The sequence below is a fragment of the Drosophila biarmipes genome, chromosome 2R, assembly GCF_025231255.1.
Source record: "Drosophila biarmipes strain raj3 chromosome 2R, RU_DBia_V1.1, whole genome shotgun sequence".
In the NCBI taxonomy this organism is placed as follows: Eukaryota; Metazoa; Arthropoda; class Insecta; order Diptera; family Drosophilidae; genus Drosophila; species Drosophila biarmipes.
In genome coordinates, this window is record NC_066615.1 from 21,479,563 (window position 1) to 21,495,366 (window position 15,804).

Genomic DNA, 15,804 nt, shown 5'->3' on the forward strand with positions numbered 1-15,804 from the left:
CGCACTAACTCATATATAATTTTATTTAAATACTTTCATTTCAATTCGATTCATTGCATTGTACATTGAGATCCTGAGCGTTCTGGTTGTTCAGCCTCCAGAATTTTTAAAAATAAGTCAAAACGATTTTGCTGTAAAGTTAGACTCTCTGATACATAATATACTAAGTAAATGATGTCTTACATATTATTGCTCGCCTTTCTGGCTTTAAAATGGCAGACCGAAGCCTTTAATCTTTCACCTCATCCGAACCGGGTGATAAACTTTCCAAAGCATCTAAAAACCCACTTAAACCAAACGCGAAGCTCCTACTTTGGCTTCTCGCTGGTCATTCGCCCAACCAGGTGAGTCGATTAATGGTAGTAGGGGTCTTGATAAGCTAAAAATTTGTTATTCCTACATTGAATAAAATTGTTTTGGTGAATGGCTTACTAATTTCCTGGATTTTTAATGCAGCATCTTCGTGGGCGCTCCTCGGGCCCAGTCCACCTTGGATTCGCAAAGGACAATCGACGAGAGTGGGGCGATATTCAGGTGCCCCCTGGAAAACGGAGATTGCTTTGCCTACGCCCTGGACTCCGAGGGAAATGTTGATAGGACCTACGACATCAGGATCCTCAGCTCGAGGCACAAGGACTACCAGTGGCTGGGCGGCTCGATGGACGGAGGTCCTTTGGATCTGGACAAGCTCCTCGTTTGTGCCCCTAGATGCTACAATCCCCAGGAGAGGAATGGCCGTATGCACGGCGTTTGCTACTGGGTGCCGGACACCGTCTCCGAACAGCCATCTCCGAGGAAAGTGCATACCATCTGGCCACTCCACAGGAGAGACAAGCAGTTGAGCTCGGACAAAACAACCTATTTCTACATGGGCGAAGTAGGACTCAGTGCTCATGTGACAGACAATACCTCCCGGTTCCTCATCGGAGCCCCAGGAATAGACAACTGGAGGGGAGGGGCGATCCTGCACCAGCGGAAAGGGAATGTTCGTCGTCGCGTTATGCGGGACGTAGGCTCAGAGGTCTACGAATCTGTGGTCCTTGAATCGGGTCCCTGGGGAGAGCGGCGTGACTCGTACTTTGGCTACGCCGTAAGCTCCGGAATCTTTAGCATCGGCAACCAGACCACCGTCCTATACGTGGCCACTGCTCCACGAGCCAACCGCAATGCGGGAGAGGCGTACATCTTTGATGTGTCGGGGAAGAACATGCGTAAGATCCATGTCTTCCAGGGCGAGCAGTGGGGCGAATACTTCGGCTACTCCGTTGTGGCGGAGGATGTCAATGGAGACGGACTCGCGGACGTCGTCGTATCAGCTCCCCTAAACGCTCGCGGGGATTCCTATGACTTGGGTGCCATCTATGTGTTTATCAACAAAGGCCTAGTAAGGAAGTGCGCTGATAAATATTACCCAGCTTGTAATCCAGTCTTTTTTAAGTTCAACTTCGAGAAGAAAATTATCCGGTCGCCAGCTGGCAGTAAGGGCCGTTTTGGAACTACTCTTTCGCGACTGGGCGACATTAATCACGACGGATACAATGGTGAGTCACGATGTGTATTTTGAGGAATGTATTGGAGGTTATATAACGCGAGCTTATATGATATGATATATGGCACATGGTAATGAAAATAAGTTGCGGGATATGTTTCCTTTTGGATGCGGGTGAGAAAGCGACCCTAAGAATGTTAGTGTTCCTAGAATTCATTTAACTAACTAATAATATAAGCAACTTATGTAATTATGACCTTTAAGATTCGTATTATCTATCTCTTGCAGACCTGGCGGTGGGGGCTCCCTTTGAAGGAAACGGAGCGGTTTTCATCTACCTGGGCAGCGATCAGGGCCTGCGGGATGATCCTAGCCAGCGACTGCAGGCTCCCGCCCAGCAACCTTCGGAGTACGGTTCGTACATGTTCGGTCACGGTCTCTCCCGGGGATCGGACATGGATGGCAATGGATTCAACGACCTGGCCATAGGAGCCCCCAATGCAGAGGCCGTGTATCTATACCGCACCTATCCGGTGGTGAAAATACACGCCACTATAAAGTCGGAATCGCGAGAGATCAAGCCGGATCAGGATAAGGTCAAAATCTCCGCCTGCTACCGACTGGCAACCCCATCCAAGGCAAGGGAAGTGCAGCAGCAGGAGCTGGACATCCGTGTAGCCATTGACAAGATGCTAGAGAGGGTCAAGTTCACAGAGAACCAGAACAATGAGATGAGCTTCAAGGAGATGGCAGGTCCCCGGGAGCAGTGTCGGGTCCTCGAGGTGAAGGTGCGGTACAGTGAGAAGGATCTCTTCAAGCCCATCGAACTGGAAATCTTTTATGAGCTGGCCAACAAGGTTTCCAACTCGGAGGGTGGGTCAAGGCTCAGGGTATAGATGAAGTCAGATACTAATCAAATCCTTAATAGAGTTCTGTAAGACCTGCGCGGTTGTGGATCCAGCGGAACCCAAGTCTTACACGGAGATGATCAGCTTTATTACGGGTTGTGCCACTAACGTTTGTGTCCCTGATCTGCAGCTGAGGAGCAAGGATGTTGTGTAAGCTAATGGATTATGTTCTGTAAAATTGTACCTAATCAGGAGTATTCCCTCAGTTCCAGTTACACTTTGGGCACCACAGACACCCTTCGTCTGAGTTACGAGGTGATCAACCAGGGAGAGACTGCCTACCTGCCCCAGCTCAACGTGACCAGCTCACCCGGCCTGCCTTTTGCTCAGGTTCCCGGCAACTGCAGGGTCAGGGAGGAGGTAATGGTGTGCAATCTGAACGGCGGACGACCCCTGGCCAATGGTGACAGCGATTCCCTCGCCATCACCTTCGATGTGAGCCAACTCGGTGGTGATTCACTGACCATCGAAGCAGTGGTTTTCAGCACGGGCATCGACAAGAATTCCACGGACAACAAGCAGACCAACGAGATCGTCCTGAGGGAGTTCACCGAGATCGATGTCAGTGGGTAAGATTCAATTTTGTAGTATCAGAGATTACTAAACTGGGACTGAAACAAATGTATAACTTTCAGTGGTCCAACAGACGGTCAAGTTGTTTTTAACAAACATCCCTACTCCGCGGAAATCACCAACATTTACGAGGTCAAAAGCCATGGACCCAGCACTATCGAAGAGCTAACTCTGCTGCTTTTTGTGCCCATCGCATTTAACATGGGTGGTGCAGTTAAGCCCATCTTTAATTTAACTAGTCTTCAGATGCAGGCCTCGTACGATTCCCATTTGCTGCCCATTAAGCTCTACGATGAGAATAACACCCTGCTCAATGAGTTCCCTTTGGAGGAATCCCCTCGGGACACTGAAAACGATGACCAAATAACCACTTCTGAGACCCGAAAACGCAGGGATCTCGGGGGTCTGACCTTAAATCAGGAGGAAAATGGTAGCATGTTAAATGTGGAGATCATCGAAAAGGATAATTTGCCGATAAATCGAACCCTTGTGCTTAGCTGTCGGTGACCCTCCGGTGGAGTCACTGCACTGGTATGGCCTCGCGGGCCCGGGAACCAGTAATTCCACTGCCAAGCTGACCATCCCTCGGCCTCCATGGATTCCTCAGTAAGGCTGTGGGATGTTGAATCCGGCAGTTGTATTCACACATTCACCGAGCCCAGGGATAGGCTCTTCACTGTGGCCTTCAGTCCAGATGGTAGGCATCTGGCCTCCAGAAGCTTTGACAAGTGCATCTACATTTGGAGCTCCCAAACTGGACAGCTGCTACACAGCCACAACGCCTCTGGCAGCATCTTCGAGGTCAGCTGGAACTCGAGCGGAACTAAGCTGGCCGCCAGTGCCTCCGATGGCAGCGTTATTCTGCTAGAACTTCATGATATCGGTAACACTATAGTCAAATGCCTCAACTATTAGTTACCCATTAAACAGTAAACAATACTACAAAATGTTTTTAATTATTAAGACATTTTTAAAACTGTTGAAGCCTGCGGGTAAATGAAAAATGTTCTTGAATGGGTTATTTGTTTAACTTTTATCAACAAATGTTAAATATTTTAATTCTTCGTAAAGTATGTATGTAGTATACTTAGCGTAAAATGTTTTCTTGTTTTGTTTCATTTTGTTTTAAGTCGTACTGATTACGTTTCTTGGATTAGCGACTTTACTCCACACACAGTCAAGCTAATTTAAAAAAGAAATACGCACAACTGAAGTGAAGCACTGATTATGGGTTAAATTACCAAGTAAACCAATGACTTAAAATAAGACCTTTAAAATATGTACGTACTTATGTGTTTGAGAAATATTTCTTATAACATGAACATTATTTTTTATTTAACAAGAAAGCGATATTGTTTCAAAACTTTAAAAACTTTTTTTGTGCTGGTTCTTGAGAAGATTGGCCGCAGCGGAAATGCTATCAAGTTCGCACTAACTCATATATAATTTTATTTAAATACTTTCATTTTAATTCGGTTCATTGCATTGTACATTGAGATCCTGAGCGTTCTGGTTGTTCAGCCTCCAGAATTTTTTAAAAATAAGTCAAAACGATTTTGTTTTAAAGTTAGACTCTCTTACATAATATACTAAGTAAATTATGTCTTACATTTTATTGCTCGCCTTTCTGGCTTTAAAATGGCAGACCGAAGCCTTTAATCTTTCACCTCATCCCAACCGGGTGATAAACTTTCCAAAGCATCTAAAAACCCACTTAAACCAAACGCGAAGCTCCTACTTTGGCTTCTCGCTGGTCATTCGCCCAACCAGGTGAGTCGATTAATGGTAGTAGGGGTCTTGATAAGGTAAATAATGTGTTATTCCTATATTGAATACAATTGTTTTAGTGAATGGTTTACTAATTTCCTGGATTTTTAATGCAGCATCTTCGTGGGCGCTCCTCGGGCCCAGTCCACCTTGGATTCGCAAAGGACAATCGACGAGACTGGGGCGATATTCAGGTGCCCCCTGGAAAACGGAGATTGCTTTCCCTACGCCCTGGACTCCGAGGGAAATGTTGATAGGACCTACGACATCAGGATCCTCAGCTCGAGGCACAAGGACTACCAGTGGCTGGGCGGCTCGATGGACGGAGGTCCTTTGGATCTGGACAAGCTCCTCGTTTGTGCCCCTAGATGCTACAATCCCCAGGAGAGGAATGGCCGTATGCACGGCGTTTGCTACTGGGTGCCGGACACCGTCTCCGAACAGCCATCTCCGAGGAAAGTGCATACCATCTGGCCACTCCACAGGAGAGACAAGCAGTTGAGCTCGGACAAAACAACCTATTTCTACATGGGCGAAGTAGGACTCAGTGCTCATGTGACAGACAATACCTCCCGGTTCCTCATCGGAGCCCCAGGAATAGACAACTGGAGGGGAGGGGCGATCCTGCACCAGCGGAAAGGGAATGTTCGTCGTCGCGTTATGCGGGACGTAGGCTCAGAGGTCTACGAATCTGTGGTCCTTGAATCGGGTCCCTGGGGAGAGCGGCGTGACTCGTACTTTGGCTACGCCGTAAGCTCCGGAATCTTTAGCATCGGCAACCAGACCACCGTCCTATACGTGGCCACTGCTCCACGAGCCAACCGCAATGCGGGAGAGGCGTACATCTTTGATGTGTCGGGGAAGAACATGCGTAAGATCCATGTCTTCCAGGGCGAGCAGTGGGGCGAATACTTCGGCTACTCCGTTGTGGCGGAGGATGTCAATGGAGACGGACTCGCGGACGTCGTCGTATCAGCTCCCCTAAACGCTCGCGGGGATTCCTATGACTTGGGTGCCATCTATGTGTTTATCAACAAAGGCCTAGTAAGGAAGCGCGCTCATAAATATTACTCAGCTTGTAATCCAGTCTTTTTTAAGTTCAACTTCGAGAAGAAAATTATCCGGTCGCCAGCTGGCAGTAAGGGCCGTTTTGGAACTACTCTTTCGCGACTGGGCGACATTAATCACGACGGATACAATGGTGAGTCACGATGTGTATTTTGAGGAATGTATTGGAGGTTATATAACGCGAGCTTATATGATATGATATATGGCACATGGTAATGAAAATAAGTTGCGGGATATGTTTCCTTTTGGATGCGGGTGAGAAAGCGACCCTAAGAATGTTAGTGTTCCTAGAATTCATTTAACTAACTAATAATATAAGCAACTTATGTAATTATGACCTTTAATATTCGTATTATCTATCCTTTGCAGACCTGGCGGTGGGGGCTCCCTTTGAAGGAAACGGAGTGGTTTTCATCTACCTGGGCAGCGGTCAGGGCCTGCGGGATGATCCTAGCCAGCGACTGGAGGCTCCTGCCCAGCAACCTTCGGAGTATGGCTCGTACATGTTCGGTCACGGTCTCTCCCGGGGATCGGACATAGATCGCAATGGATTCAACGACCTGGCCATAGGAGCCCCCAATGCAGAGGCCGTGTATCTGTACCGCACCTATCCGGTGGTCAACATACACGCCACTATTAAGTCGGAATCGCGAGAGATCAAGCCGGATCAGGATAAGGTCAAAATCTCCGCCTGCTACCGACTGGCAACCCCATCCAAGGCAAGGGAAGTGCAGCAGCAGGAGCTGAACATCCGTGTAGCCATTGACAAGATGCTAGAGAGGGTCAAGTTCACAGAGAACCAGAACAATGAGATGAGCTTCAAGGAGATGGCAGGTCCCCGGGAGCAGTGTCGGGTCCTCGAGGTGAAGGTGCGGTACAGTGAGAAGGATCTCTTCAAGCCCATCGAACTGGAAATCTTTTATGAGCTGGCCAACAAGGTTCCCAACTCGGAGGGTGGGTCAAGGCTCAGGGTATAGATGAAGTCAGATACTAATCAAATCCTTAATAGAGTTCTGTAAGACCTGCGCGGTTGTGGATCCAGCGGAACCCAAGTCTTACACGGAGATGATCAGCTTTATTACGGGTTGTGCCACTAACGTTTGTGTCCCTGATCTGCAGCTGAGGAGCAAGGATGTTGTGTAAGCTAATGGATTATGTTTTGTACAATTTTACTTAATCAGGAGTATTCCGTCAGTCCCAGTTACACTTTGGGCACCACAGACACCCTTCGTCTGAGTTACGAGGTGATCAACCAGGGAGAGACTGCCTACCTGCCCCAGCTCAACGTGACCAGTTCACCCGGCCTGCCTTTTGCTCAGGTTCCCGGCAACTGCAGGGTCAGGGAGGAGGTAATGGTGTGCAATCTGAACGGCGGACGACCCCTGGCCAATGGTGACAGCGATTCCCTCGCCATCACCTTCGATGTGAGCCAACTCGGTGGTGATTCACTGACCATCGAAGCAGTGGTTTTCAGCACGGGCATCGACAAGAATTCCACGGACAACAAGCAGACCAACGAGATCGTCCTGAGGGAGTTCACCGAGATCGATGTCAGTGGGTAAGATTCAATTTTGTAGTATCAGAGATTACTAAAATGGGACTGAAACAAATGTATAACTTTCAGTGGTCCAACAGATGGTCAAGTTGTTCTTAACAAACATCCCTACTCCGCGGAAATCACCAACATTTACGAGGTCAAAAGTTATGGACCCAGCACTATCGAAGAGCTAACTATGCTGCTTTTTGTGCCCATCGCATTTAAGATGGGTGGTGCAGTTAAGCCCATCTTTAATTTAACTAGTCTCAAGATGCAGGCCTCGTACGATTCCCATTTGCTGCCCATAAAGCTCTACGATGAGAATAACACCCTGCTCAATGAGTTCCCTTTGGAGGAATCCCCTCGGGACGCTGAAAACGATGACCAAATCACCACTTCTGCGACCCGAGAACGCAGGGATCTCGGGGGTCTGGCCTTAAATCAGGAGGTGGAGATCATCGAAAAGGATAATCTGCCCATAAATCGAACCCTTGTGCTTAGCTGTCGGGATCTTAACAAGACGATCTGCATCCGGTCAGAGATGCGGTTCCGTGTTAAGCCTGAAAAACCTGTTAACATTACCATCAGCTTCCTAGTTGACCTAAGTTATATCCTGGATCCCTTCGAGTACTTTGTCATCCTAACCGAACTCAAGTTGCTCAAAGAGAGCGATCCCGAATCCAGTTCGTTGGTGATAAGGCGAAATATCCAACCAAATGTGATATACAAGAATCTGGATGGACTACCCATCTGGTACATAATTTTAGCTGTAATCGGAGGACTGCTCCTGTTTGGTTTGATGACCTATGGACTTCGCAAGGTTTGTATTACGATGGCTGGGAAATAATTTTCACTAATGCATTACTCATTTGCTCCCCAGCTTGGATTCTTTAAACGATTGAAGAGGGATGATCTTAAAAGGTTGGAGGAGGAAAACAACCTCAACGATGACTCTCCGCAAGATCAGGATTGTGAGCCAGAGGACATTGAACGCGATGGACATTCAGAAAACGGACAGAACGTCTGAAAGAAATGCAATAATTTATAAAAAACAATCTTTTACTATTTTCATTCTTAAAAAATACAACTTAAACAAATAACTTAAGCCCAGATTAGGATATTAGTACGTTTACGAAATGTTTTTAATATTGCACATACTTGCTAAGCTTTAATAAAGCTATAATAAAGCGAAACTTAGTTCTACAATCACTTTTGTTAATAGTTAATATTATCTTAGTTATTAGCCTAAAATTTAATAAATTGTTATTAACCAATTGAAAGATCAAAGAAATTCCTTAAATAGTGAGGAAACTTTTAAATACTGTAATATCCGGCGCTCAATGAGAGAGAGCATATCGATAGAAAAATCGTTCGGATAAAAGTTTGAGTTTTAAAATTATATTTCAAAAAATTTCCACCGTTAAGAATTTGGATTTTTGCAAAGCTACAAAATCTATAAATTAATTAATAGAGCATTTTGTTTTTTTGTAATAACTATAACAACAAATATTTTGGCACGTAAATTATTCGTATCCAAGTAAAATGAATTGATAACAAAATAAATACTCTTTAAAAAAGATAACTATTTATTGATTGCAGCAACCCTTATACCCAGTCCCCACTGTACTTCGCCGCGTCGCCGTCCGATCAGCTGTTTTCTGTTGTGGGCAGTTGTTGCAGCTGGCTGAAAATTACGCATAAATGAAAAAGTGAATTGGTAGCAGGAAAATGGACCAGCCCGACGACCATTTCCGCTACATCCACAGCTCGTCGCTCCACGAACGTGTGCAAATCAAGGTGTAAGTGAAAGCAGGTCGGAAAACCTTGGAAAACTGGTGTTCAAGAGAAGACCTTTGTGGCTTTCAGTGGGACGCTCGAGGGGAAGAAGCGCCAGCCGGACTATGAAAAACTGCTGGAAGACCCCATACTGAGATTCTCCGGCCTGTACTCCGAGGAGCACCCCTCCTTCCAGGTGCGCCTGCAGGTGTTCAACCAGGGCAGGCCCTACTGTCTCCCAGTGACGAGCTCCTACAAGGCGTTCGGCAAGCGATGGAGCTGGAACGAGTGGGTCTCGCTGCCGCTGCAGTTCTCCGATCTGCCGCGGAGCGCCATGCTGGTGCTGACCATCTTGGACTGCTCGGGCGCCGGCCAGACCACCGTCATTGGAGGCACCTCCATTTCGGTGTTCGGCAAGGACGGCATGTTCCGCCAGGGAATGTACGACTTGCGGGTCTGGCTAGGAGTCGAGGGCGACGGCAGCTTCCCCAGTCGCACGCCCGGCAAGGGCAAGGAGTCCTCCAAGTCGCAGATGCAGCGCCTCGGAAAGCTGGCCAAGAAGCACCGCAATGGTCAGGTGCAGAAGGTCGACTGGCTGGACAGGCTCACGTTCCGCGAGATCGAAGTGATCAACGAGCGCGAGAAGCGCATGTCCGACTACATGTTCCTCATGATCGAGTTCCCCGCCATCATGGTGGATGACATGTACAATGTGAGTTTGCCATGCACTAATCTCGTCCAGCTCTAATCGATATTTCTCTTTACAGTACGCCGTGGTCTACTTTGAGCCAGAAGGTGATGTCAAATACAAGCTGCCGGCCAAGCCCAAGTTGGTATCCGTGCCCGATTCGGAAATTCAAATGGTATGGTGGCCCAAAAAAGGCAAGAAATGGTATTAATCCCTATCCTATTGCAGGAGAACCTGGTGGAGAGAAAGCACCATCGCTTGGCTCGTTCAGAGCGTTCGGGAATCTCGGATAGAGATGCCAAACCCACAGCAAGGTAAGGAAATCCAAACTAGACCTAATAAACGCACTAAACTGTGTCCTTCCCCCAGCATTCGCGATCAGCTCCACACCATTGTCTATAGGTACCCACCAACCTATGTCCTGAGCAGCGAGGAGCAGGATCTGGTGTGGAAGTTCAGGTTCTACCTCTCCTCGCACAAGAAGGCTTTGACCAAGTTCCTCAAGTGCATAAACTGGAAATTAGAGGACGAGGTTACTCAAGCTCTTTGGATGCTGGCCAACTGGGCGCCCATGGACGTGGAGGACGCCTTGGAGCTACTGAGTCCCACCTTCACCCATCCTCAGGTGCGAAAGTATGCCGTCAGTCGACTGGCACAAGCTCCAGACGAGGATTTGCTGCTCTATCTGCTGCAGCTCGTACAAGCTTTGAAGTACGAGGATCCCCGGCACATCGTCCACCTGCATGGCTGCATCTTTCCCGAGCGTGATGTAGTGCGTTCGATTCTGGATGACAATGGCTCACTGCTGGATCAGAGCAGCCTTTCCGACCTGAGTGCCACCAGCAGTGGCCTCCATGCCTCGGTAATTCCAGCTAATCAGCGAGCAGCAAGCGTTTTAGCCGCCATCAAGGGCGATAAGTCCGTGAGTCCGGGATCTGCGGGCAGTGGTGGTCAGGGATCGGTGGCGCTGCCGAATCCCTCTGCCCCCGCCACGCCTGGCAGCAGTTCCCTGCCCTGCGACTCCAATTCCAATGCCCTCATGCTGGCCGAGGGCATCAGCTTTGGCAGCGTTCCAGCCAATCTCTGCACATTCCTTATCCAGCGCGCCTGCACCAACGCCACGCTGGCCAACTACTTCTACTGGTACTTGTCCATCGAGGTGGAGGAGGTGGAGTCGGTGAGGAAGCAGGACGAGAAGGCCCACGACATGTACGCCATGGTGCTGAAGATGTTCCTGAAGGTGCTAGAGAATGGTAGGTGTGGGTTTAATGAAGGAAAGATGATTGCTCTAATTTATAATCACCTTTTAGGAAACTTCAATCTTCGTGGCATATTCTACAACCTCCGAAAGCAGCGCCGCTTCATAGACGAGCTGGTCAAGTTGGTGAAGCTGGTGGCCAAGGAGCCGGGAAACCGCAATAAGAAGACGGAGAAATTCCAGAAGCTGCTGGCTGAACAGGACATGTTCAAGGTGAACTTTACCAACTTTGAGCCCATACCCTTTCCCCTGGATCCAGAGATCTACATCACCAAAATTGTACCCATGCGGACCTCGCTGTTCAAGAGTGCTCTAATGCCGGCCAAGTAAGTTTTCCAAATCTTAAGAATCTATTGTGAATCTCTCTCATCTATCAATCCCATATAGACTTACCTTTGTAACCTCTATTGCCCATCACGAGTACGCCGCCATCTTCAAGCATGGCGATGATCTGCGTCAAGATCAGCTCATCTTGCAGATGATCACATTGATGGACAAGCTGCTGAGGCGGGAGAACCTGGATCTGAAGTTGACTCCCTACAAGGTGCTGGCCACCAGCTCCAAACATGGATTCTTGCAGTACGTCGACTCCTGCACGGTGGCGGAGGTCCTTGCGCGGGAGGGCAATATCCACAACTTCTTTCGGAAACATCATCCGTGTGATAATGGTCCCTATGGCATTTCGGCGGAGGTGATGGACACGTACATCAAGAGCTGTGCAGGCTACTGTGTGATCACCTATTTGCTGGGTAAGACCACGATTAATTAGATTCTAATAAATATTAATCCCCCCATTTTCAGGAGTTGGTGACCGACACTTGGACAACCTACTCCTGACCACCAATGGAAAGCTTTTCCACATTGACTTCGGCTACATTCTGGGACGCGATCCCAAGCCCATGCCCCCGCCCATGAAGCTGAGCAAGGAAATGGTGGAGGCCATGGGCGGGATTAGTTCGGAGCATCACCACGAGTTCCGCAAGCAGTGCTACACGGCCTATCTGCATTTGCGTCGGCACGCCAACGTAATGCTCAACCTGTTCTCCCTGATGGTGGACGCCACTGTGCCGGATATCGCTCTCGAGCCCGATAAGGCGGTCAAGAAGGTGGAGGAGAACCTGCAGCTGGGACTGACCGACGAGGAGGCCGTGCAGCACCTGCAGAGTCTCCTGGATGTGTCCATCACGGCCGTGATGCCGGCGCTCGTGGAGCAGATCCATCGATTCACCCAGTACTGGAGGAAGTAAAGGGGCGATATGTATATCCATTGGATTAAAATGCTTTGATAAGAAGTTGTAGGAGGTAATCTAGTAATCTTTGAACCATTTTTTTAATTCGTATTCCCTGAGCTAAGCAAAACCTTATTGTTAAACCTCAAAAGTGTAAAATAGATTAATATTACTAAATCAATTATATATTATTTTAGACCTCTATTTCTTACTCATCCATATGAACTGATTACTTAGAGCTCCTACAATTTTAAAAATGTAATTGCATCCCCATATTACTGCTTCCTACTATTAACCATAGCTTTAAGGTTGCTTTAGTCTTAGGTGGCCTGTGGCTACAAGTCTGTAATCGAGAATTTAAATGTATCCCTATCTGTTTTGTGTCGCAATTGTAATATAACCAACTACATATTTGAGGAAACATGCAGGTGCGTTCAAAGAAGCCCGTTTGGTTCCTGTTCAAGCTGATGGAGCTGCTGCTGAGCCTGGGATGCTGCATCGTCCACTGGCGTTGCTTCAAGGAGGAAGGTGTTCCCCACATTTTCCTGCTATGTGGCACCTATGGCGGCTCGGTGATCATCTGCATCGTGTCCCTAATTGGAGCCTTCTATGCGGAGAGACCCACTATGAAGCACGAAGCTGCTTTTGGGGGCATCTTGGGAGGTCTGCACATGTTCACCGTTTACGCCCACATGTACATGGCCACTTTGGAGGAGTTTCGCACTGAGAAGTGGCCTGATTTCTACGTGTGCTGCCGGGATAACGCCATTTTAGCCCTCTATGCTGGGGCTATTTACCTGCTGCACTGCACCTTCGCCCTGGACTTGATGCTGTCCCATCAGCGCAGGAAGCACCCGCAGAGGAGCAAGCGACCACTGCAGCTGTACTTCATCAGCCGGGGGGCAGAGGCCTATCTCAGCCGCTTCTGGTGGTTCCAGCGCATCTCCGCCAAAATGCTGACCAGCGCCCAGCCATCGGAGCACTCTAGCCGTAGGCGCCATGTGTCCTCCTCCTCCGAATCGGACTCGGAAGCAGGTGACAGGTCGGGAAATTTAAAGGAGGCGGAATATAACTGATCTTTACTACTTATAAAGTTTTTCCAATTTCAAACTTAGGTTTTACATGTTTTTTTTAAGATTTCAAAAACTAATTATCAATGTATCAATTATTATTAAATTCTAAACGAGAAGTAACGAAAGATCATACAAATAACAAAGGATAACTTTTTTATAGAAGTTTTGGTTTATGTTATCTATAACAAAATAAATCAAAGTTTATTTTTCAGCTTTGTTAAATGCTTTTTTAAATTTCCATGTTTTTAAACTGGCAATTTCTGTTGCGGTTTGTTCAATTCTGTTTAAACCTTGTTAAAAGAGTATTTAAATTATTGGTAAGGTGTATGCAATTGGCCTTTGAATGTTTTTTGTATTATTTTCAAAGTACTTTTACCAGGTTCATGAAAACGGAGTTTTGAAATTATTCTTAAAGATTTTTAAATTGCTCACTTTTTTCCAATAAAACAGCATTTTATTTCGTTTGGAGACGGTTTCTGGTGGATTTCTATTTCTTCCCTAACTATATACTTCTAGACCGGTGTTCACTGTACTTTCCTGGTTCAAACGGAAACCCCAAGTGCAGCCCTGGTCTGCGAACAGCTGCTCTGCGCATTACAACCCTGTCCTTTGAGCCCGCGCACTTTGACAGCTGTTTGTTTACAGTTATATGGGCAGTTTCCAAGTTTTCCACTCGTCGCGTGTGGTTTATTTTCCATTTCCTCCAATTGTGACTATTCTGTGCATATTTACGTTAAAACTTAAAGGAAAACTGCACCTTATTGACGATGGAGCTGGCGAACGGGGCGGTAAGTTGCGGGGGAGGGGGAGGGGGACGCACTGCGTCCACTTCTGCCATTGTTCGGATGCATTGCTGGAAATTTCTGTCTGCAAACTTTTCTGATTTTCATAGTTCGATGCGTGGTGGAAACTTCTGCGGCTGGCTCCTGTGCTTCAGGTCTGTGTGCCTGTGGTTTTAGTTAGTGGCAGGTACTCGAACCTAAAACTTTTGCTGAAAGTTAGCCGGGGCCACTAGAGCTGCCGGCAGACGCACCGCAGAACAAAACACACACAGAGGCGCGCCCGCCGCCACATCCATATAAACACTTAGTCCCAGGCGACCAACTATGTTAGTCGTGCCGTATCGCACAGTACAGTGAAGCGTCCCTACCCAAGCCACCACCTGGCACATCCGAACTTTAGACCTAGTGGGGAAATCGTATGCAACACAGATCACTACTCTTAGGCCCTAATGTTTGTTCTTTTAGAATTAAGATTAATAATTAGCATTACATTTGACATTAATATTTAAAATACTTTTTAATAACCTATTAAGGAAAACCTTACTTGGTAGTAGATGATCTACCAATGTAATAATCGTTAAACATATTTTCTTTCCCAATTTCTTAAATAATCGAACTTAATTGCCATCACAGCCTATGCATATTCCTTGAACTTAACTAACCATCCTTCGGGATCTATGTATATCTCAAGATAATGATAAATGTATTGACTTCTTCCTCTGGGGATTCTGGGGGATGAATTCACCGAAAAGTAAACCCATTGTCGATTTTAAAGAAGTGAGAGAGCGGAAGGTCTACATTGTGAAGTTATTATCAAAATTTTTATTATAATTTCTATATTCTAACATTTATAATATAATTAAAAAGGGTAGGTGGCATTAAAAAAATCTCTTTACCTACTTTTTGATGAAAAACAAAAATACTGGACTTGATATTACTAAAGTAGTATAAAAATATTGGAATTATTCATAGTATTCCATAGATTTCCTAGACATTCAAGCAGTATTCCACGACTAGGACTTATGTAAGGACCCTTGTATCTCGGGAGATAGCGATGTTGTTTCCGCTTGCTTAGTTTATTGTTATGACAAATCCGATGTGGGCAAGTTTGAATAATAGTAGTTGGTCGTTAATTTGTGAATCGGAGGCCCAAGTAAAGCGCTCTTATCGGAGCACCATGCCCCAGTATCCCGCTCTTCCCGAAGAGAGCCTGCTGCAGCTGCGGGGCGAGTGAGTGGGAGTGGGAGGCAGAGGCAGAGGCAGAGGCAGAGCTGGCGAGTGAGTGAGCATGAGTCACCGCTGCTGGCTGCACTCAACTTGGCCTTTGTTATTGTCTGTGGTTGTGGCTGCAAGCCAGCAGTCCCAGCCCACTCCCGCTCCCCTCCCACTCCGCCCCATCCCGCCTCGGCGGACCCAATCCCCCAGCCGGGTCCTTCGAGCCACATGCAGCACGTGTTCATTTTCGTGTGCAAAGTCACTTGGAATGCCAAGCCAGAGTTATGTGTGCGCCTTTTTTCTTGTGCAGACCGTAAGAGCTGCAGATACACGAGTGTGGGTGTGGAAAAGCGTGTGCATCTGAAAGATACATTTTCTAGATCGCAGCATGTTTGGTTTAGTTGGCAGCTAAATTTCACTACGTGCAGTTTGCGGTGGGTG

At 47.1% G+C, this 15,804-nt stretch overlaps 4 protein-coding genes across 13 annotated transcripts in view; all 4 read left to right on the plus strand.

Annotated features, from left to right (window-relative positions):
- The first annotated feature begins 150 nt into the window (after positions 1-150).
- LOC108022130 (integrin alpha-PS3) lies at positions 151-8,548 on the plus strand. Of its 9 annotated transcripts, XM_050887591.1 has the most exons (9): positions 4,037-4,250; positions 4,314-4,740; positions 4,854-5,781; positions 5,836-5,938; positions 6,175-6,759; positions 6,815-6,944; positions 7,001-7,363; positions 7,430-8,162; positions 8,223-8,548. In XM_050887591.1, exons 2-9 carry the CDS (start codon positions 4,571-4,573, stop codon positions 8,367-8,369), a joined length of 3,159 nt encoding a protein of 1,052 aa, XP_050743548.1. In that variant the 5' UTR covers positions 4,037-4,250; positions 4,314-4,570; the 3' UTR covers positions 8,370-8,548. The 9 variants fall into 9 exon arrangements, with proteins under 9 accessions (XP_050743545.1, XP_050743546.1, XP_050743547.1 ...); XM_050887588.1 differs by lacking the exons at positions 4,037-4,250; positions 4,314-4,740; positions 4,854-5,781; ... (2 more) ...; positions 6,815-6,944; positions 7,001-7,363 and adding exons at positions 151-344; positions 457-1,384; positions 1,439-1,541; ... (1 more) ...; positions 2,418-2,547; positions 2,604-2,966; XM_050887589.1 differs by lacking the exons at positions 4,037-4,250; positions 4,314-4,740; positions 4,854-5,781; ... (1 more) ...; positions 6,175-6,759; positions 6,815-6,944 and adding exons at positions 151-344; positions 457-1,384; positions 1,439-1,541; positions 1,778-2,362; positions 2,418-2,547.
- A 432-nt stretch (positions 8,549-8,980) lies between these two features.
- Positions 8,981-12,714, plus strand: LOC108022938 (phosphatidylinositol 3-kinase catalytic subunit type 3). The gene is made up of 8 exons (XM_017092151.3): positions 8,981-9,141; positions 9,209-9,830; positions 9,886-9,981; positions 10,035-10,120; positions 10,176-11,059; positions 11,117-11,390; positions 11,452-11,813; positions 11,866-12,714. The coding sequence occupies exons 1-8, from the start codon at positions 9,071-9,073 to the stop codon at positions 12,309-12,311; spliced, it is 2,841 nt and encodes a 946-aa protein (XP_016947640.1). The 5' UTR covers positions 8,981-9,070; the 3' UTR covers positions 12,312-12,714.
- Positions 12,714-13,600, plus strand: LOC108022937 (uncharacterized). Its single transcript, XM_017092150.3, has one exon. It carries the CDS (start codon positions 12,716-12,718, stop codon positions 13,367-13,369), a length of 654 nt encoding a protein of 217 aa, XP_016947639.1. The 5' UTR covers positions 12,714-12,715; the 3' UTR covers positions 13,370-13,600.
- A 400-nt stretch (positions 13,601-14,000) lies between these two features.
- The window catches only part of LOC108022749 (uncharacterized), a 39,252-nt gene continuing 37,448 nt past the window's right edge, over positions 14,001-15,804 (plus strand). For both annotated transcript variants that reach the window (XM_017091844.3, XM_017091845.3), the window contains exon 1: positions 14,001-14,154. In XM_017091844.3, coding sequence (XP_016947333.1) covers positions 14,134-14,154 — 21 coding nt within the window. In that variant the 5' untranslated portion in view covers positions 14,001-14,133. The remainder of the gene's footprint in view (positions 14,155-15,804) is intronic.

Excerpts from the sequence above, each read along its gene's own strand:
- LOC108022130 (XM_050887588.1), top strand. The coding sequence starts at position 172 with ATGATGTCTTACATATTATTGCTCGCCTTTCTGGCTTTAAAATGGCAG. Across the intron at positions 1,385-1,438 it reads TGTTTATCAACAAAGGCCTA|TTCAACTTCGAGAAGAAAAT; the intron begins GTAAGGAAGTGC and ends GTCTTTTTTAAG. Across the intron at positions 1,542-1,777 it reads TAATCACGACGGATACAATG|ACCTGGCGGTGGGGGCTCCC; the intron begins GTGAGTCACGAT and ends TATCTCTTGCAG.
- LOC108022938 (XM_017092151.3), top strand. The coding sequence starts at position 9,071 with ATGGACCAGCCCGACGACCATTTCCGCTACATCCACAGCTCGTCGCTC. Across the intron at positions 9,831-9,885 it reads TGGTGGATGACATGTACAAT|TACGCCGTGGTCTACTTTGA; the intron begins GTGAGTTTGCCA and ends TTCTCTTTACAG. Across the intron at positions 9,982-10,034 it reads CCGATTCGGAAATTCAAATG|GAGAACCTGGTGGAGAGAAA; the intron begins GTATGGTGGCCC and ends ATCCTATTGCAG.
- LOC108022937 (XM_017092150.3), top strand. The coding sequence starts at position 12,716 with ATGCAGGTGCGTTCAAAGAAGCCCGTTTGGTTCCTGTTCAAGCTGATG.